Source organism: Macaca mulatta, chromosome 20, assembly GCF_049350105.2.
Source record: "Macaca mulatta isolate MMU2019108-1 chromosome 20, T2T-MMU8v2.0, whole genome shotgun sequence".
In the NCBI taxonomy this organism is placed as follows: Eukaryota; Metazoa; Chordata; class Mammalia; order Primates; family Cercopithecidae; genus Macaca; species Macaca mulatta.
Genome location: NC_133425.1, coordinates 53,607,522 through 53,628,399, shown reverse-complemented (window position 1 = coordinate 53,628,399; position 20,878 = coordinate 53,607,522). Strand labels below are relative to the sequence as shown.

Sequence of the window (20,878 nt, the reverse complement as noted above, 5' to 3'; positions counted from 1 at the left end):
CAGTGAAAGAGCAGGATTTTGATCTGGACTAGTCTAGCAGGAGATGCATTGCTGGTAGGAAACGAGTTATAACATAATGCAATAGGTAAGGGGGAAAAAAGGCCCCAGGTTAGCAGACAAAATCAGAAGTGGGGTCTGGTACTAAGCCTTCACCCAAGTGGTGTGCTGAGGGCACCCATGATCTCCTTTCACCCCCACAAGCCCCCAGTGAGGTAGCCCCCACCACTACCATGACCTGTTTGACCTATTATTGTGAAATGATAACGTATGTGTTGGTCTCAGCCTCCAGTTCCTGACACAGAGATCCTAAAACCTATGTCATTTCCTAAGCAGTGGGGGTGCTAGGAGCATCTTTTGTTCTGTTATCTGGTCTGTGACCCTGGCTCCTGACATAGAACTCCTAAATCTTTTGGAATTTCCTGGGTGACAGGAGCATCTTTGGTTCTGATGAGGCAACTCTCAGTGGCCTCCTGGATGGGGGCCGATCACAGAAAGAGCAAGGCATGATGAGAAGCTGGAAACTTTCAGCCCCACCCCCTATCCTCCTGGGATGGGAGGGAAGCTAGAGACGGAGTTAATAATCCATCATGCCGACATGATGAAGCCTCTGTAAAAATTTGGAACTACAGGGTTTGAGGAGCTTCCCTTGGTGAATAAGAAGGCACCCATGTGCTGGAAGGGTGGCTCACCCCCAACTCCACAGGGTCAGAAGCTCCCATGCTCGGGACCCTTCCAGACCTCACCCTACCTCTCTCTTCATGTGGCTGTTCATGTGTATCCTTTAATACATCCTTTGTAATAAACTGGCAACCTAGTAAGTGGACTGTTTGTCTGAATTCTGTGAGCCATTCTAGCAAATGATCAAACCTGAGGAGGGGGTCCATAGAATCTCTGATTTGTAGTGAAATCAGACAGATGTTGTGGGTAACCTGAGAGCTCAACACTGCAGATGGTGTCTGACATGGAGCGCAGTCTTGTGGGACTGAGCCCTTAGCCTATGAAGTCTGCACTAACCCTGGGTTATTAGTGTCAGAATTGAGTTCGATTATAGGACAGTGGGTGTCTGTAGAGTTGGATAATTTGTTGGTGCGGAAAAAAACTCCACACATCTGGTCACAGAAGTGCTGGAAATACTGAGCGAGGGCTTACAGAAAAACAGCTGGCTTTTCCTACAGAGCAGATAAGGCATCAGGGGTGTCAAGAGCTTCCACGGCATGCCCAAGGTCATGCAGGACAAGAAGTAGAGCAGGCAGCCCCAGGAGAGGGGCCGTGTTCTATCTTTAGGTCTGGCCTGCCTGCTGGGGTAATGCCCGCAGTAGCTCAGGAGAGGAGGAGAAGCCGTGGAGGGGAGGGAGCGGAGCGGCAGAGGGAAGCACTCACCTCTGGAAGGAGGCCATGCGGGCTTTCAGAGCCTGCACAAAGGGGAGGATCCAGTGGTGGCGCAGAACCACACTCTGGGACAGGCTGAGGTGGAACGCTTCCATCCTTACCAGGCGGGGGACATATGTCTGGGCATGGGGGAGCAACACGTCAAGCAGATCCAGGAACTCCTCCTTGGCTTCATCTGGAGGAGAAGAGTAAAGAGGGCGGGCCGTTCTCTCAGCCAAGGTGCCATGGCTGAATGAAGAAGCCCAGAAGGCAGACGGAGGTCCTTATTACTCTGGGTTTGGGGAGAAAATTACTTGGACAGCAGTCTATGTCTATGTCTTCTAATATAATTTTATTTTATTTTATTTATTTATTTTTTTAGACGGAGTCTCACTCTGTCGCAGAGGTTGGAGTACAGCGGCACCATGTTGGCTCACTGCAAACTCCGTCTCCTAAGTTCAAGCAATTCTCCTGCCTCAGCCTCCCGAGTAGCTGGGATTACAGGTGCCCACCACCACACCCAGCTAGTTTTTGTATTTTCAGTAGAGACGGGGTTTCACCATGTTGGCCAGGCTGGACTCAAACTCCAGACTTCAGGTGATCCACCCGCCTCAGCCTCCCAAAGTGCTGGGATTACAGGCATGAGCCACTTCTAATAGTATTTTAATAGGCATTTCTGGGAAGTCCCAGCTAGAACAATCAGACAAGTGAAAGAAACAAAAGGCATTCAAATTGGAAAGGAATAAGTAAAATTATCCTGCTTGAGGATGATATGATCTATTTGTCTTTTTTGCTTGTTTTTGTTTTTTTGAGAGTCTTACTCTGTTGCCCAGGCTGGAGTGCAGTGGCTTGATCTCAGCTCACTGCAACGTCTGCCTCCCAGGTTCAAGCAATTCTCCTGCCTCAGCCTCTTGAGTAGCTGGGACTACAAGTGTGTGCCACCACGTCTGGCTAGTTTTTCTATTTTTAGTACAGATATGTTTTCACCATGTTGGCCAGGCTGGTGGTCTTGAACTCCTGACATCAAGTGATCTGCCCACCCTGGCCTCCCAAAGTGCTGGGATTACAGGCGTGAGCTACTGCGCCTGGCCTGATCTTATATTTGGAAAAGCCTAAAGACTCCACCAAAAAACTATTAGAACTGATAAATTTAATAAAGTTGCAGGATACAAAATCAGCATACAAAAATCAGTAGCATATCTACATGCCAACAATGAACAATCTGAAAAAGAAATCAAGAAAGCAATCCCAATTGCAATAGCTACAAATAAAATAAAATACCTAGGAATAAACTTAACAAGAAGTGAAAGATCTCTACAATGAAAACTATAAAACACTGACACAAGAAATTGAAGAGGATACAAAAAAATGAAATGATATTCCATGTTCATGGATTGGAATAATCAATAGTGTTAAAATGTCCATACTCTCTAAAGCCATCTACACATTCAATATAATCTCTATCAAAATACCCATGACATTCTTCACAGAAATAGAAAAAATAATCTAAAAATTTATATAAAACCACAAAAGACCACAGAATAGTCAAAGGCATCCTGAGCAAAAAGAACAAAACTGGAGGAATCACATTACCTCAGATAATACTACAGAGCTATAGTAACCAAAACAGCCTGGTACTGGCCTAAAAACAGACACACAGACCAATATAACAGAATAAAGAACCCAGAAATAAATCCATACATCTACTCTGAACTCATTTTCAACAAAGGTGCCAAGAATATACACTGGAAAAAGATAGTTTCTTCAATAAAAGGTGCTGGGAAAACTGGATATCCACATGCAGAAGAATGAAATTAGGCCTCTATCTTTCGCCATATACAAAAATCAAATCAAAATGGATTAGAGACTTAAATCTAAGACCTCAAACTATGAAACTACTACACATTGGAGAAACTCTCCAGGACATTAGTCTGGGCAAAGATTTCTTAAGTAATTCCCCACAAGCACAGGCAACCAAAGCAAAAATGGACACAAGGGATCATATCAAGTTAAAAAGCTTCTGAACAGCAAAGGAAACAACAAAGTGAAGAGACAACCCACAGAATGGGAGAAAATACTGGCAAACTATCCATCTGATAAGAGATTAGTAACCAGAATATATAAGGAGCTCAAACAACTCTATAGGAAAAAAAATCTAATAATCCAATTTAAAAATGGGCAAAATATCTGAATAGATAATCTCTCAAAAGAAGACATATAAATGGCAAACAGGCATATGAAAATGTGTTCAATATCATTGATCATCAGAGGCATGCAAATTAAAACTATAACTAGCTATCATCTCACCCTAGTTAAAACGGCTTTTATTCAAGACAGGCAATAATAAATGCTGGTGAGGATGTAGAGAAACACTGTTGGTGGGAATGTAAATTAGTACAGCCATTATAGAGAACAGTATGGAGGTTCCTCAAAAAACAAAATAGAAATACCATATGACCCAGAAATTCCACTGCTGGGTTTGTACCCAAAAGAAAGGAAATCAGTATCTTGAAGAGGTATCTGTACTCCCATGTGTATTGCAGCACTATTCACAATAGGCAGGATTTGGAATTAACCTAAGTGTCCATCAACAGACAATGGATAAAGAAAATGTGGCACATATACAACATGGAGTACTGTTCAGCCACAAAAAAAGAATGAGATCCTGTCATCTGCAACAATACGGATGGGAACTGGAGGACATGATGTTACATGAAATAAGACAGGCACAGAAAGACAAATTTTCCATGTTCTCACTCATCTGTGGAAGCTAAAAATTAAAACAATTGAACACACGGAGATAGCAGAAGGATGGTTACCAGAGGCTGGGAAGGATAGTGGGGGTGGGGCAGGTAGGGTGAAGAATGAGGATGGCTGATGGGTACAAAAATATAGTTAAATACAATAAATAAGATCTAGTATTTGATAGCACAACAGGTGACTATACTCAGCAATCATTTTCTGTACATTTTAGAATAAGGGAGTATAACTGGAATGTTCATAACACAAAGAAATGATGAATCCTTGAGGTGATGGTGCTCCATTTACCCTGATGGGATAATTACACATTGCATACCTGTACCAAAATAGCTCATGTACTCCATCCATACATACACCTACAATGTACCCAAAAAATTAAAAATAAAAAAATTTAAAGTTTTATTTTTTCTTTAAAAAATAGGTGTTTCTGGTTATAGAAATAACACACGCTCATAGCAAAAAATTGAAATTTATAAGCAATAAGCAGGAGACTTCCAGTTTTTCCGGTCCAGCATGTAAGATGCTTAGAAGTCGCCACCTCATCCTAACAACAAGCAAAACGCTGAACAAACTGAAAAAGCAACAACTATTCTTAGCTGCATAAGAGACGTGAGGTCACAGGGCAAACTGCTGCCCCCAAAATCAGAGAGACCAACAGGCAAATACAGAGACTCACAAATTACCAGAGCAGACACCTACAACAAGCTGAAGGCTCTGCAGGAACCAGCAGCAGGGTAGGGAAACCTGAGCTGTAATCGACAACCTGCTGGAGACTCAGTGTGTACAAATCTGAGTTAAAAACGCCAGGGGAACTCTGTCGGTGGGGGCACCCGCATTTTTGTGAGGTTTACCTCCTAGAGGTCTACCAGGTTATTGCAGTGAACACTGGAAAAAATATCCTGTGCTTCTGGCTGGGGAAGGGGGAAGGCAACCACTTGGAAACATATAGGAGCATCCTGTTTTTCTCCCCTACTTCTTTTTTTTTTTCTTTGAGACGGAGTCTCACTCTGTTGCCCAGGCTGGAGTGCAGTGGCACGATCTCTGCTCACTGCAACCTCTGCCTCCCGAATTCAAGCGATTCTCCCGCCTCAGCCTCCCGAGGAGCTGGGACTACAGGCATGTACCACCATGCCCAGCTAATTTTTTTGTATTTGTAGTAGAGACAGGGTTTCACCATGTTGGTCAGGCTGGTCTCCAACTCCTGACCTCAAATGATCTGCCTGCCTCAGCCTCCCAAAGTGCTGGGATTACAAGCCTGAGCTACCGCGCCCAGCCGGGAGCATCCAGTTTTTCTTAACAAGGTCTGCCCTCTGGAGAAACTTAATTACAGCCTAACCTGAAAGCGTTTTATCAGACTCATAATGACCTGGGGGATGTGAAATATCAAACTGCAGCACCTTCTGGCCATCCTGTCCCACCTACAGGGGGAAAATTCTGAGAAGCATGTGGGAAGTTCCCAGTCCAGAGGAAGCGGCTCACCAAAAGATTGAGACCCAGTCACAGGAGTACAAAATGATTCTTGTCCCCCAGCGCCTCACCACCACATTCATACAGGCCTGTTTACCAGTTCCTTTCACATAGTACTTCCTGTCCAGCTATCGAGGAAAAATTATAAGACATACTAGAGGGCAAAAATACAATCTGAAGAAAAATAGTATGCATCAGAACCCTTTAAATAGAAAAGACTAGAAACCATACAACGTCTGATCTCAGGCCACAATGAAATTAGACTAAAAATCTGTAACAGAAATGTAGCTGGAAAATCTCCAAATACTTGGAGGTTAAACAACACACTTCTAAATAACACATGGATCAAAGAAGAAATCTCCAGAAAACTTTATAAATATTTTGAACAAAATAAAAATGAAAACATAACTTATCAAAACTTGTGGAATGCAGTAAAAGGTGCTTAGAAGAATATTTATAGCATCAAATGCACATATTAGAGAAGAAGATCTAGACTGGGCATGGTGGCTCACGCCTGTGATCCCAGCACTTTGGGAGGCCAAGGCAGGTGGATTGCCAGAGGTCAGGAGTTCGAGACCAGCCTGACCAACATGGTGAAACTCCGTCTCTACTAAAAATACAAAAATTAGCTGGGCATGGTGGTGCGTGCCTATAGTCCCAGCTACTCGGGAGGCTGAGACAGGAGAACCGCTTGAACCTGGGAGGCGGAGGTTGCAGTGAGCAGAGATTGCACCACTGCACTCCAGCCTGGGCGATGGAGCGAGGCTCCCTCACAAAAAAAAAAAAAAAAAAAAAAAAGAGAGAGAAAGTCTAAAGTCAATCATCCAAGTTTCATCTTAGGAAAGTAGAAAAAGAACAGCACATTTAATCCAAAGTAAGCAGAAGTAAAGAAATAATTAAAATTAGAGAAGAAATCAATAAAATTGAAGACAAGAAATCAATAAAGAAAATCAATAAAACCAAAAGCTGGTTGTTTGAAAAGATTAGTAAATTGACAAGTTTCTAGCCAGGCTAAGAAAAATAGAGAGGGCACACAAATTACTAAAATCAGTAATGAAAGATGGGACATCATTACAGATCCCATGGATAATAAAAGGATAATCAAATAATAGCATGAATAACTTTATGTCCACAAATTTGATAACCTAGATGAACTGGAACAATTCCTTGAAAGACCCAATCTGCAAAAACTCACAAAAGAAGAAATAATCTAAATAGGCCTAAATCTATTAAACAAATCGAATACACACACACACACACACACACACACACATATATATATATTTTTTGAGGCAGAGTCTCACTCTTTTGCCCAGGATGGAGTACAGTGGTACAATTTTGGCTCACTGCAACCTCTGCCTCCCGGGTTCAAGCAATTCTCCTGCCTCAGTCTCCCAAGTAGCTGGGTTTACAGGCACCTGCCACCACGCCTGGCTAATTTTTTTGTATTTTTTTAGTAAAGACATGGTTTCACCATGTTGCCCAGGCTGGTCTCAAACTCCTGAGCTCAGGCGATCCACCCGCCTCAGCCTCCAGAAGTGCTGGGATGACAGGCATGAGCCACCGCACCCAGCCTGAATAAATAATTAATTACCTTCCGGCTGGGCTCTGCGGCTCACACCTGTCATCCCAGCACTTTGGGAAGCCAAGGCAGGTGGATCACCTGAGGTCAGGAGTTTGAGAACAGCCTGGCCAACATGGTAAAACACATCTTTACTAAAAGTACAAAAATTAGCCAGGCGTGGTGGTAGGTGCCTGTAATCCCAGCTACTCAGGAGGCTGAGGCAGAAGAATAGCTTGAACCTGGGAGGCAGAGTTTGCAGTGAGCCGAGATCATGCCAGTGCACTCCATCCTCGGCAACAGAGTGAGACTGTGTCTCTGGAAAAAAAATACCTTCCAGGCCCAGATGGGTTTGGTTTACTAGAGAATCCCACCGAACATTTAAGGAAAAAATTAAAACAATTATCTACAGTCTTTCAGAAGACAAAAGCAGAGAGAATACTTCCTGACTTATTCCATGAGGCCAGCTTTATCCTCATACCAAAACCAGAAAAAGACATTACAAGAAAACTACAGACCCATATCCCTCATGGACAGAGATGTAAGATTCTCAAGAAAATATTAGCAAATTGAATACAACAACCTATAAAAAGAATAATGCTCCACAACTAAATGGGATTTATCCCAGGTATTCAAAGCAGGCTCAACATTCAAAAATCAATTAATGTAATCCACCCAATCAACAGGCTAAAGGAGAAAAATCACACAATCCTATCAATAGATACATAAAAAGTATTTGACAAAATCCAATGCCCACTCAAGATAAAAACTCCCAAAAAACTAGGAATAGAGGGGAACTTTGTCAACTTGATAGAGAATGTCTAAAAATACCTATAGCTATCTGATGGGAAACTCCAAAGCTTTCCCACTAAGATCAGGAACAAGGTAAAGATGCCTCCTCCCACTATGGCTTTTCAACTCCTACTGGAAGTCCTAGCTAATGCAGTAAGACAAGAAAAGGAAATAAAAGGTATACAGATAGGCAAAGAAGAAATAAGACTTTTTTTTTTCCCCCTCCCTAAGACGGAGTCTTGCTTTGTCACCCAGGATGGAGTGCAGTGACATAATCTCGGCTCACTGCAACCTCCACCTCCTGGGTTCAAGCAATTCTCCTGCTTCAGCCTCCTGAGTAGCTGGGATTACAGGCATGCACCACCACACTCAGCTAATTTTTGTATTTTTAGTAGAGACGGGGTTTTGCCATGTTGGCCAGGCTGGTCTTGAACTCCTGACCTTGCAATCCACCTGCCTTGGCCTCCCAAAGTGCTGGGATTACAGGTGTGAGCCACCACGTCTGGCCTGTTTTTCCTTTTTTTTTTTTTTTTGAGACGAAGTTTCACTCTTGTTGTCCAGGCTGGAGTACAATGGTGCAATCTCAGCTCACCGCAACCACCGCCTTTCTTCTGCCTCAGCCTCCTGAGTAGCTGGGATTACAGGCATGCACCACCACGGCTGGCTAATTTTGTATTTTTAGTAGAAACGGGGTTTCTCCATGTTGGTCAGGCTGGTCTTGAACTCCCAACCTCAGGTTGTCTGTCTGCCTTGACCTCCCAAAGTGCTGGGATTACAGGTGTGAGCCACCATGCCCAGCGTGTTTTTCTTTATAGATGACATGATTGTCTATGGAGAAAATCCAAAAGAATTGACAAAAAAAAAAATCTTCTGGAAGTAATAAATTATATAGCAAGGTTGCAGTGTACAAAGTTAACATACAAAAGTCAATTTCTGTATATTTGCTTTCCTATACACCAGCAACGAACAAGTGGGATTTGAAATAAAAGATACAGGGTTTACCTTAGCACCCCCACAAAATGAAATACTTAAGTATAAATCTAACAAAATAAGTATAAGATCTATATGAGGAAAACTATAAAACTCTGATGAAAGAAATCAAAGAACTAAATAAGTGGAGAGATATTCCATGTTTATAGATAGAAAGATTCAGTATTGTAAAGATGTCAGTTCTTCCCAACTTGATCTACAGATTCAATGCAATCCCAATCAAAATCCCAGCAAATTATTTGGTGATACTGACAAACAGATTTTAAGGTGTACATGGAGAGGCAAAAACCCAAAACAGGCCAAGTGCTGTGGCTCATCCCTGTAATCCAAGCACTTTGGGAGGCTGAGGCAAGAGGATTGATTGCTTGAGCCCAGGAATTCAAGACCAGCTTGGGCAATATAGTGAGACCCTCTCTCTAAAAAAAGAACCCCCCTCCTTGCCCACACACACAAAAAGCCCAGAATAGTCAACACACTACTGAAGGAGAAGAATAAACTTGGAGGACTGAAACTACCCAACTTTGAGACTTACTATGTAAAGTTACAGCAATCAAAACAGTGTGGTATTGGTGAACAAATAGATGAATGGAACAGAATTGAGAACCCAGAAATAGACCCACATCAATACAGTCAACTGATCTTTGGCAAAGGAGCAAAAACAATACAATGTGAAAAAGATAGTCTTTTCAACCAGTGGTGCTGGAATAACTGGATATCCATATATAAGAAAAGGAATCTAGACACAGACCTTCTACCTTTCACAAAAATTAACTCAAAATGGATCACAGAACTAAATGTAAAATGCAAAACTGTAAGATTCCTGAAAGATAACATAGGAGAAAAATGTAGATGATCTTGGGTTTGGTGATAACTTTTTAGATATGACACCAAAGGCAAGATCCGTGAAAGAAATAATTAATAAGCTGGACTTCATTAAACTTAAAAACTTCTGCTCTGTGAAAGACAACGTCAAGAGAATGAAAAGGCAAGCTATGGGCTGGGAAAAAAATGTATTTGCAAAAGACATATCTGATAAAGGACTATTATCGCAAATATAAAGAACTCTTAAAACTCAGTATTAATAAGCAAAAATGATTAAAAAGTGGGCAAAAGACCTTAACAGACACCTCACTGAGGAAGATACACAGATGGCAAAAAGCATATGAAAAGATGATCTGGATCATATGTCGTCAGGGAAATGCAAATTAACAGACAACAGTGACATATTACTACACACCTATTAGAATGGTTAAACTCCAGAACGCTGCCAATACCAAATGCTGACAAGGATGCGGAGCAACAGGTACTTTTATTCATTGCTGATGGGAAGCAAAACGGTACAACCACTGTGGAGGACAGTTTAGTGGTTTCTTACAAAACTAAACATACTCTTATTACAAAATCCAGCAGTACATTCCTAATGTAAACTACGGACTTTAGGTGACTATGGTGCATCAATGTAGGTTCATCAATTGTGACAAATGTACCAATCTGGTGGGGGGTACTGATAAAAAGAGAGACTACACCTGTGTGGGGGTACAGGGTATAGAGGAAATCTCTGTACCTTCTGCTCAATTTTGCTGTGAATCTAAAAATGCTTTAAAAAATAAAGTCTAGGCTGGGCACCGTGGCTGATGCCTGTAATCCTAGCACCGTGGCTGATGCCTGTAATCCTAGCACTTTGGGAGGCCGAGGTGGGTGGATGGGCTGAGCTCAGGAGTTTGAGACCAGCCTGGGCAACATGGTGAAACCCCATCTCCACTAAAATACAAAAAATTAGCTGGGCATGGTGGTGCATGCCTATAGTCCCAGCTACTCAGGAGGCTGAGGCAAGAGAATCGCTTGAACCTGGGAGGCAGAGGTAGCAGTTAGCTGAGATTGTGCCACTGCACTCCAGTCTGGGTGACAGAGCAAGACTCTGTCTCAAACAAACAAATAAATAAAGTCTATTAAGACAAAAAATGTTTTAAAAAATGCAAAGGAAAAAGCAGGAGCCCCTGAAATTGTCACCTAAAGCAATGGTCTCCAAACTACTGTGATCACACAGCCCATTAGTAAAACAAGTTTGCATGTATACTCTAATAAATATATATTTATGAATTATAAGTGTGTGCTACTCTGTAAAATTATGTGTTATAAAATGTGCACTCTCAAAAACAGAAATATAAAAAGATGAGATAAAAAGAAATACATTTAAAAGTTCTAATGATTTTCTCCTACACCCTAAAGTGTGGGATCATCTTGACCTCTCCCCTAGTGGCATATACCCCCCCTTTCAACACCAACTACCCTAGAGATAACTACTGTTAAACTTTGGTGCCTATTTCCATATGCATATACTAATTTATGTATCTTATTTGTTTAAAAAAAAAAACAGAGAGTATACCATTTAAACAGTTCTGGAACTAGTTTCTACATATAACATTACATGTTGGACATCTTTCCCCTCAGTATAGAGAGGTCAAGTTCATTATTAGAGCTCCATAGTAATCTATTAATCAGAATAGATTAGCATTTCTCTAATCAGTCTACTATTGATAGACATTTAGCATGATTCCAATTTTTCACAAAGAACACCACAATGACCACCCTTGTATGTTCACATATTATTTGTCTATTTACCAAATATGTGACTGCAGCTGCATGTCTTTTCAGCCGGGCATGGTGGCTCACGCCTGTAATCCCAGCACTCTGGGAGGCCGAAGCAGGTGGATCACCTGAGATCAGCAGCTCGAGACTAGCCTGGCCAACATGGTTAAACACTGTCTCTACTAAAAATACAAAAATTAGCCAGGGGTGGTGGCGGCCTGTACTCCCAGTTATTCGGGAGGTTGAGGCAGGAGAATCGCTTGAACCCGGGAGGTGGAGATTGCAGTGAGCCAAGATCGTGCCATTGCACTCCAGCTGGGGGACAAGAGCGAAATTCCGTCTCAAAAAAAAAAAAAAAAAAAAAAAGCCAGAGTCTTCTCACACCCAGTATCCTACTCAATTTGCCCAAATCCCCTGGTGGATAGGCAGCATAGAGAATCATGTCATCCTCCTTGGGCAGATGGGGAAATGGAGGTATCAAGACCTAAACTTACTCTGTGTACTTTGCTAAGAACTTGACATAGATTATCTGATTTAATCTTCATGATAGTCTTAGAAGACTGGTATTACTACTCTCCCATTTTATCTATTTATTTATTTTAATTTTATTTTATTTAAGATGGAGTCTCACTCTGTCACTCAGGCTGGAGTGCAGTGGAGCGATCTTGGTACACCACAATCTCTAACTCCCAGGGTCAAGCAATCCTCCCACCTCAGCCTCCCAAGTAGTGGGGACCACAGGCGTGTGCCACCACGCCTGGCTAATTTTTTTGTATTTTTGGTAGAGACAGGGTTTCCCCATGTTGCCAAGGCTGGTTTCAAACGCCTGGGCTCAAGTAATCTGCCTGCCTCCGCCTCCCAAAGTGCTGGGATTATGGGCGTGAGCTACCTGGTCTAGCCAGCGCTACCCCCATTTTAGATATGAAGAAACGGAAGCTCTGAGAAGTCTAGTATCTTATATAGGGCACCCAGAGTAGTGGGCAGCGGAGTGAGGTCTGACTCTGAAGCCTGGGCATTTTCTGCCTGCCACCTGCTGATCAGAGCTATGGTGGGATTTGAACCTTGCACACCCAGCGTATCCAGGGCCCTCTCAGAAATAAAGTGCCTGCTGTGCCCTGGCATGACCTTGACACTCTGCTCCAGATTCTCCTTTGGTCACCTCCTCATGAACTGGGAGAATATTATACCCAGAGGTAATACATATTTCAGGCTATGAATTCAAAACCAAGATGACAGAAAAATCCCCAATTCTTGAAACCTGCTCTTTCTCTGCTAAGTCAATGACTTTCCCACAACCAGTGTTAGAGGTTTCTGGTTTCTTCCTAGTTGGGGCCAGATTCTACTCTTCATGAGGCACTTATGGGTCTATGGGTCTTGGCCACTTTCCTTTTACACATCACTCACATGGTACATAGACGTGGGTGGCCCAGTTGCCCCGCTCGTGGGGGAAGGTGCGCACCCGTCCCCCGTGTTTTGTGCTGTCATCTTCAGGCCCCTCCTCGGTGCCCGGGAACATGTTCAGCACACTGTCAGGTACTGGAAATCTCTGCCTGGGAAGGGGGCTCTGGCCACTGCAAAAGAAAAAAAGAAAAATGGCCACGTTTATCCTCTCAGCATTCTCTACCTTTGTACATACCACAAAAGTTGTAACCCCTTATATATGGTGGCTCTGAGGGTGTGTTTCCAGCCTGGTGCTGGAAGCAGCTTCTAGATAGCAAAATTGTTTCTCCAGTATTGTCTCATTGGGGTCTCCAACTCTGGGGCACGAGGTCCCCATGGGAAACAACAGGGCATACAGCAATGTGGTTCAGGGGTCACATTCCCAAGCTGGACAGGCTGGAGTGGCACTTTCTAGCTCTGTGATCTTGGGCAAGTTATGTCCCCTTTCTGGGCCTCAAATGCCTCATCTGAAGATATATGGCTATCTGATAGAGCAATTGTGAGATCAACTGAGCTACGGCTTGTAAAGCACTCTGCAAAGATAAGACCTAGCATTTAAGAACCTAAGCCCCAGGAAGTAAGAGAGGCCGATGGTTTTGTTCACCGCTGAATTCCCAGACCCCAGCCTGGCACGGAGTGGGTGCTTAGTGAATATTTACTGGATGAATGAAAAGGCTCTCCCTACACTTTAGCAAGTATTACTATCGCAATTGTGTTCAAATCAGGAAACGGACCTAGGATGGTACAGGGATGCGTGCCGGGCGGTAGAGTGGGCCAGCGCGGAGGCTGGACCGGAACGCAGGTCTGGCCTCCCAACTTGGCCCTAGCCAGGTGGGGCCACTCTGGGGCTTTGTCTGGGGGTACCTTCTGGATCCCCCTTTCTCCCTGCGTCCCCTTGTCCTTTCCCGGAGCCGCCCCGCACCCTCCCTTCCCACTCCACCCCCAGACACTCGGGTCCCGTCTGGGTCCAGGGTGAATGCGCGCGCCCTCCGGAGAGACTTCCTCACTCCTCACCGACGGTGGCTCCCGTTCCCCGGCCTGGTCTGCCTCCCGTCCTCGGACTCATCCTCGGAGCCGCTGCTGCTGTAGCCCACCAGGGGCGCCGCGCTCATGGGGCCTCATCCAAGACCACAGAGCAGGTCCACGAGCAGCCTCACCCGGCACCCGGAGTTCCGCTGTGCCGGAAGCGCCCTCCCAGGGGCGGAGCCTGGGCTGGCACCGCCTCGGGGCGGGGTCGGGAGGGGCGGAACCCGGCAGGACAGGGACCAAGATTCAGCCCACCGACTCCACGCTGCCTGCAGGCTGAGCACGCGGCTCTGGCCACCTGCAGCCTCCCGGCACCCGCCAGCCTTTGTGTACCCATTTCACAGATCGCTCAGGGCCCTCACCTTTCTGCCCGCTGCTCTTTCTGCAGCTACCTGGGACCAGACATCCCAGACACGACGGTCCCGGGTCAGCGCACTAGACCCAGTGGTAGACCCCCGCCTGCCCCAAGCCCGGCCAGGATCAGAGGTCCTGGAGCCCCCTCCTCAAACCAGCCCAAAGTCGGAGCCCGTAAGAGCCAAGTTGAGCAGTTAGGGGCGGGTCAATAGTGTAAGACCAGAGGCTCTAGGAGGCCCCTCCTCTCCTGCGCAGAGCCGGGCCGAGGGCGGTCACCGGGAGCCCCCTCCCTTAAGCCCGAGTGGGGTGGCCGGAAGCAGAGCTCCCTTCCACGGTTAGCCCAGGCGCCCAGGCCTGGCGACTCGAAAACCGTCCGGAGCACCCGGCTTGTCCGACCTGGCCCGGCCGCGGGGTCCCCGGCAGGGGGCGGCCTCGCTCCGCGCCGCCCGCTCCTCCCGCATTCGCCGCCGCCGCCCGGGATGCCGCTCCTCCCCCGGCCCCGCCTCCCTGGCCCCCGCGCCGCCCGCCTGTCCGCCCGTCTCCACAAGGCCATCGGTCCGTCCGCCCGCCCTCCCAGCGCTCCTCGCCCCGGCCCCGCTACTCCGGCAGCGCGCGTCGCTTCCTCCGTTCCGGCCGCCGCTAGCCCGTCCCCCGCCCCCGGTCCGGCCGCCGCCGCTACGCGAGGCCGGGGATTGGCAGCGCGCGTAGGCCGCGCCGCCGCGGATGGAGCCGGAATAAAGGGGCGGCCGAGAGAGCAGCTGGTCGCCGCTCGCCCCGCGCCTGCCCTGCAGGCGGCCTGGAGCAGGTGAGCGGCGGGGCGCCCGGGGCCGCATCTGGGGGCCACCCCCGCGCCCGCCGCACCCCTTCCTCTGCAGGCCCGGCCGCCCCCCCGCGCCCCTCCGCCGCGACCTGGCGGCCTCTTGAGCTCCTGGGAGGCCCAGGCCGGGCCTCGACGCGCAGCCGCTTCCTGAGCCCGGCCTGCAGCCCTGGGGCCTTTCTCCAGCCCGGCCGCCCTCGGGGCCCGCCCTCGGGTCGCAGCGGCCGGGCCATCCCGGGCGAGGGCTGACAGGACGCAGCCCAGCTGGGCCTGCAGGCAGGGCCGGCGGGAGGTGATCGGCTTTCATTCGGTTTCTCAGGGAGGAGGAAGAGCCGGGGTGGGGCGCAGGTGGGGGGCCTCCCCTGCCTCTCCTCGCCTCCTCTCTCCCCTTTGCGGAGTGATCACAGAGGCTTCCTGGCTGCACCTTGCTGCAGGAGGGCTGGGGTGGCCAGGGGGAGCTGCAGGCCAAGCCAGGGGACACTGTCTGACAGCCATTCAAGCCAGAAAAAGCAAACAAAACAGTGGGTTGGCACAACGGACCTAGAGGCGCTCAGAGAAGCCCACCTTCCCCCTCTCTGTCCCAGGAAGGCTTAGAGAACCGAGTGGTACCTGCTTGCTCAAGCAACCTGCTGCCTCCACCCAGAGCAGCCGCTCCTCTCCTCCCTCCCTTCCGGAAGATGCTGAGGATGACAGCGTTTAGCCTGACTCTTACATTTCTTTGGCAGAGCAGTTAGAGGCCAGGCTGGCCTGTGAACGCTTCTCCTTCCTTCTTCCTCTGCTCAGGAGAAAACTTACAAACTTTTAAATGTAAGAGGCAGATGAGCTGGGAACCTGGAAGTGGGTTGCATCTGACTCTGAAAGTTCCTCCCTCTCGCTGGCATTACCTTATGCTGCCACAAAGTGGTGAGTTAGAGATTTGCCTGGGCTGGGTGGGCTTTACCTTCCAACAATTACCCAGAATGTTATAGGCTTGGAGTAAGAGAATGGAGTTATCTCTAGAGAGGTGATGAGAAATGCTCTGTGGTTAGCGTGCTGCATCCTGCATTGCCAAGGCAAACCAGTGCAGTTTCTTACATTTTCCTGCAGGCCTTGACACTATGAGATTCAGAGGATTTAGGACTGTGTGTGTGTGTGTGTGTGTGTGTGAGAGAGAGAGAGAGAGAGTTCTGGGAGAGAACTAGAGTGAGGAAGTTCTGCTGTGTGGACATCAAGCCTGGGTGGTTCTGTGGCCCTGTCATCTAGCCCCCATCACCTATGGGCTCTGGTCTCTGCAGGGCCACCATCCTGTCATGTGGGGAGAGAATGGGCTGTGGTCAGGGATAGTTGAGGGGGTGTGGTCAGTCCCTCATAGGTGAGGGTTTTTGAAATGGTCCTTGGTTCCATGAAGTTGTCCTAAATATCGACTGTCAGAGGCCATTTGCCACTGGGCTCTCAGACCTGGGGGGTCTGGCCTCCTCAGCTGTAAGTAGTGGTGTCCCAGATTGAGACTCAGGGTAGTGACAAAAGAGGAGCTGCGGGCCTCAAGGAGGATTCTGTATTGTAGGCAGATAACCCCAGACTCTCACCTGTGAGTCTCAGCTAAAGGGTTGGCAGGAAGCTGGAGGGGACTTGTGGAGGCTGGGATGTCCTGGCCCAGGGGCGGGGCACTGAGGTGGGTGGGAGTGGAGGCCACTGCCATTTCCACTGCCTGGAGGAGCTGAGCTGGCTGCAGACCTCTCTGATCGCCTAAGAAGGGAGGAGTTCTGCAGCCCTGAGCACCTGCCTTACCCGATGCGTGGTTTGTGATGGTGTGGTGAGTGCGGGCAGGACAGGGAGAGGGCCCAGGAAACTGCTGCTTGTCCCTTCCTCAATCTCATACTTTCTCTCTTCTCTACAGAACAGATCACTGGGGAAGGCAGAGCCTCCCCGGTACTGCTGGGACCCTCCCTTGAAGAGCCCCCCATGTCCTGCAGGCAGAGCCTTGTAGTTTGTTCGCTTGGTTACTAACTCGGGCTGTGTGACCAGCTCCTCTTCTGTGCCTTGTCTGAGGTCCTTGTCCATCTCTGTGATCGGGCAGCTTCTCTCTCTGGATTGGGTCACGTGAAGCGGGAAACTGAAGCCATTACTCTCCAAACCCTGTTTCATCTTCCCAAGCATGTCGGAAAGCTGGCAACAGCCGCCACAGACGCAGCCACAGCAGCCACAGCCACCGCAGCCTCAGCACCATGCAGAGCCACCGCCAGCCCTGGCGGAGCACACACTGCCCCCGGGCACGGCGGAGAACCCCCTGGGCTGTGCCGTCTATGGCATCCTCCTGCAGCCAGACCCGGGCCTGCAGCCCCCACAACACGCGCCCCTGCAGGCAGCAGGAGAGCCAGGCCCCAAATGTGGTGTGTGTGGTCACGACCTGGCGCACCTGTCCAGTCCGCATGAGCACCAGTGTCTGGCGGGCCATGACCGCTCATTCCAGTGCACACAGTGTCTCAAAATCTTCCACCAGGCCACTGATCTGCTGGAGCACCAGTGCGTGCAGGCTGAACAGAAGCCCTTTGTCTGTGGGGTCTGCAAGATGGGCTTCTCACTACTCACCTCACTGGCGCAGCACCACAGCTCCCACAGTGGCCTGGTGAAGTGTTCCATCTGTGAGAAGACCTACAAGCCTGCCGAGGCAGCGGAGCCGGCCACCACTGCCGCCCCATCGCTTCCTGCAGCACCCCCGCCTTCCACTGTCACCCCTGCTGAACAGGCTGACAAGCCCTACAGCTGCCCCATCTGCCAAAAGCCCTTCAAGCACCTGTCGGAGCTCTCTCGGCATGAGCGGATCCACACCGGTGAGAAGCCCTACAAGTGCACGCTGTGTGACAAGAGCTTCAGTCAGTCGTCGCACCTGGTGCACCACAAGCGCACGCACAGCTCTGAGCGGCCCTACAAGTGCGCAGTCTGCGAGAAGACCTTCAAACACCGCTCTCACCTGGTGCGCCACATGTATGCGCACTCGGGCGAGCACCACCTGTTCCGCTGCAACGTGTGCGAGTTGCATTTCAAGGAGTCGTCGGAGCTGCTGCAGCACCCGTGCACGCCAAGCGGGGAGCGGCCCTTCCGCTGCGGTGAGTGCCAGAAGGCCTTCAAGCGGCCCTCGGACCTGCGGCAGCATGAGCGCACACACAGCGCTGAGCGGCCCTTCAAGTGCGACCTGTGCCCCATGGGCTTCAAGCAGCAGTACGCACTGATGCGGCACCGGCGCACGCACAAGACCGAGGAGCCCTTCAAATGCGGCCTGTGTGAGAAGGGCTTTGGGCAGCCCAGCCACCTGCTCTACCACCAGCACGTGCACACCCTCGAGACTCTCTTCAAGTGCCCCGTGTGCCAGAAGGGCTTTGACCAGTCTGCCGAGCTGCTGCGGCACAAGTGCCTGCCCGGCGCGGCCGAGCGGCCCTTCAAGTGCCCTGTGTGCAACAAGGCCTACAAGCGGGCGTCGGCCCTGCAGAAGCACCAGCTGGCCCACTGTGCGGCGGCGGAGAAGCCCCTGCGCTGCACGCTGTGCGAACGCCGCTTCTTCTCCTCTTCTGAGTTCGTGCAGCACCGCTGCGACCCGGCCCGTGAGAAGCCACTCAAGTGCCCAGACTGCGAGAAACGCTTCAAGTACGCGTCAGACCTGCAGCGGCACCGGCGGGTACACACGGGCGAGAAGCCCTACAAGTGCCCCAACTGTGACAAGGCCTTCAAGCAGCGGGAGCATCTCAACAAGCACCAGGGCGTGCACGCCCGCGAGCAGCAGTTCAAGTGCGTATGGTGCGGGGAGCGCTTCCTAGACGTGGCCTTGTTGCAGGAGCACAGCGCGCAGCATAGTGCCGCCGCCGCCGCAGCGGAGGGCGCCTACCAGGTAGCCGCCTGCCTGCCCTGAGTCTGCGGCTGTGGCCCGTACCAGCCTGACCTGAGTCGGCGCCGTGGGCCCCGCAGGCCTCACGCAGCCTAGCTCCTCACAGCTGCCTTGCACCGAAGGCCCCACCCAGCTCGGTGTTCTGAGACCTCGGGAGTGAGGACACAGGGGTACGAGGGAGAGGGTGTGGTGCTCGTACTCCTGGCACCAGCAGGCAGTGCGGGCAGCCAGATTGCTGTGGCCCATCCTGATTCCACAAGCCTCTTTCCCATCACAAGATTCGCTTTCTTGAGAGCCATCAGCCCCCCTTATTTCCGGGGCACTGGAACCAGGCTGGAAATCAAGCGGCCTCTCCTGCCCTAAGGAGGGTGTGATGCCAGCCCAGCCTTCCCGTATCTTTCAACCTAATTAGCAGCCACATAGGTTATGAAAGCGGAGGTTCATGGTGGGGCTGGGATCCCAGAGGTGGGCTAGGTGTGAGGCATCAGTTGCTGTGTTGAGGAGAAGACCAGCTTTAAGACGTAGTCCTGGGGACTGGGAGGGCAGAGGGTGAGTCACAGCCCTCTCTGTCTGCTCTAGCCAGGGGTCATGTGTCCCCAGGTTTCTGGCAGGGGAGATGTGCAGGGTGGGTCTTGGGGCTGGGTCTGCCTGGAGACCAGTGGGCTCAGGGGGAAGGGGGGAAGCTGAGAAGTTCCTGTGACACCGTCAGCCAAGGGACAGTGCCATCCCTGGGGACAGGAGGAAAAGCAGCCTGTCTGTGCTAAGGGCAAATCCTCCGGTTTTGGAAGCGCTCCTCCCACCTTTGTAGTGCGGTTCCTAGGTGTGGTGGGGAATGTGGTGTGCTCTCAGCAGACAGAACTGCTGGTGTGAAAGGCAGGGATCGTTAGCCCACCTGAGGCTGGGAGGAAGTAGGACCAGGCCTAGGATCTCCCCAGCAGATGCGAACAAGTATCCTCCCCTGAATTGTGTGAACCAAAGCGTCAGGGGCTTGGGGCACAGCCCCAGTCAGCTCACCCCAGTCCTGCTTCAGAGCCAAGACCAGGCCAGGGTGGGGACCCCCCAGTACCCTCCCTACATCATTGTGGCTGCTGGCCTGGACCCCAGGGGTCTGGTGCTGCCAACATGTTCTGGACAACATCCAGCTACTTCAAAGGCGAGAGTGTCCTTTGGGTCCTCCTAGAGTCCCCCTGGGTCTCTGGCTGCCCATGAGGCTCATGGAGCAGAGGGTGTCCCGGTCATAGGGAGCAGAAGGAGCAAGTGGGTTATGGAAGCCTGTGGGGGACCTGGCGGATGGAGTTGACCAACATCGCTGGGTGGCCACGGCCCTCCTTAGGAAGCCCAGAAGGACCTTTATTATTAAATAATCATTTTTAACCCTGCTCTATCCCCTGCCCTCTTCCAGCCCCACCCCTCCCTGGTCTTGAAAGAAGACTAATCAGTGGACACACCAAGGGCCCCGAGGGGCAGGGAGATGCCACCGTGCTTCTCTGTCACCGTAAGGCTGACCAGCCAAGTCCACCTCCTCTGTCTGACTGAGTTCCTTCCTGTGGCCACAGGGAGGGGCTGGTCCTTCCCCTCGGTGCTGGCTCTCTGTCACAATGCCTCAAAAGACACAGAACCCAGGCCTACAACCGTCCCAACTGCTAATTCTTTTCCTTTCATTTTGCTTTCTGAAAGCAGTTTGTTATACTATTCATAACACTGTAGAGTTTAATTTCATGTCATTTTGGATCTTATATAAAAATGTGAGGATTTGGATTTTTAAAAAGAATGACTCCATTTTAGATAGCCACTTTTGATGTTAATATATAGTGAGTCCAATGTATGCTTTAGAAGTAAAGACATTGACCGTCAG

The 20,878-nt window shown here is 49.5% G+C and overlaps 3 protein-coding genes across 8 annotated transcripts in view; 2 read left to right on the top strand and 1 right to left on the bottom strand.

Annotated features, from left to right (window-relative positions):
* Window positions 1-16,063, bottom strand: part of USB1 (U6 snRNA biogenesis phosphodiesterase 1) — a 26,126-nt gene extending 10,063 nt beyond the window's left edge. For 2 of the 6 annotated variants that reach the window (XM_015126279.3, XM_077986242.1), the window contains exons 1-3: window positions 13,982-14,146; window positions 12,932-13,098; window positions 1,381-1,564 (exon numbers count right to left, since the gene is read on the bottom strand). In XM_015126279.3, coding sequence (XP_014981765.1) covers window positions 1,381-1,564; window positions 12,932-13,098; window positions 13,982-14,079 — 449 coding nt within the window. In that variant the 5' untranslated portion in view covers window positions 14,080-14,146. Of the gene's footprint in view, window positions 1-444; window positions 485-1,380; window positions 1,565-12,931; window positions 13,099-13,974; window positions 14,147-14,743; window positions 14,837-15,773 lie in introns of those variants that run through there. The other 4 variants (XM_077986244.1, XM_077986243.1, XM_077986240.1 and 1 more) reach the window with 4 other exon arrangements.
* Window positions 14,780-16,067, top strand: LOC144338040 (uncharacterized). Its single transcript, XM_077986295.1, has 2 exons — window positions 14,780-15,152; window positions 15,749-16,067. Exons 1-2 carry the CDS (start codon window positions 14,827-14,829, stop codon window positions 15,756-15,758), a joined length of 336 nt encoding a protein of 111 aa, XP_077842421.1. The 5' UTR covers window positions 14,780-14,826; the 3' UTR covers window positions 15,759-16,067.
* Window positions 15,767-20,878, top strand: ZNF319 (zinc finger protein 319). Its single transcript, NM_001266824.1, is given in 2 exon segments — window positions 15,767-16,067; window positions 17,041-20,878. A coding segment is annotated over 1 exon segment (1,749 nt). The 5' UTR covers window positions 15,767-16,067; window positions 17,041-17,298; the 3' UTR covers window positions 19,048-20,878.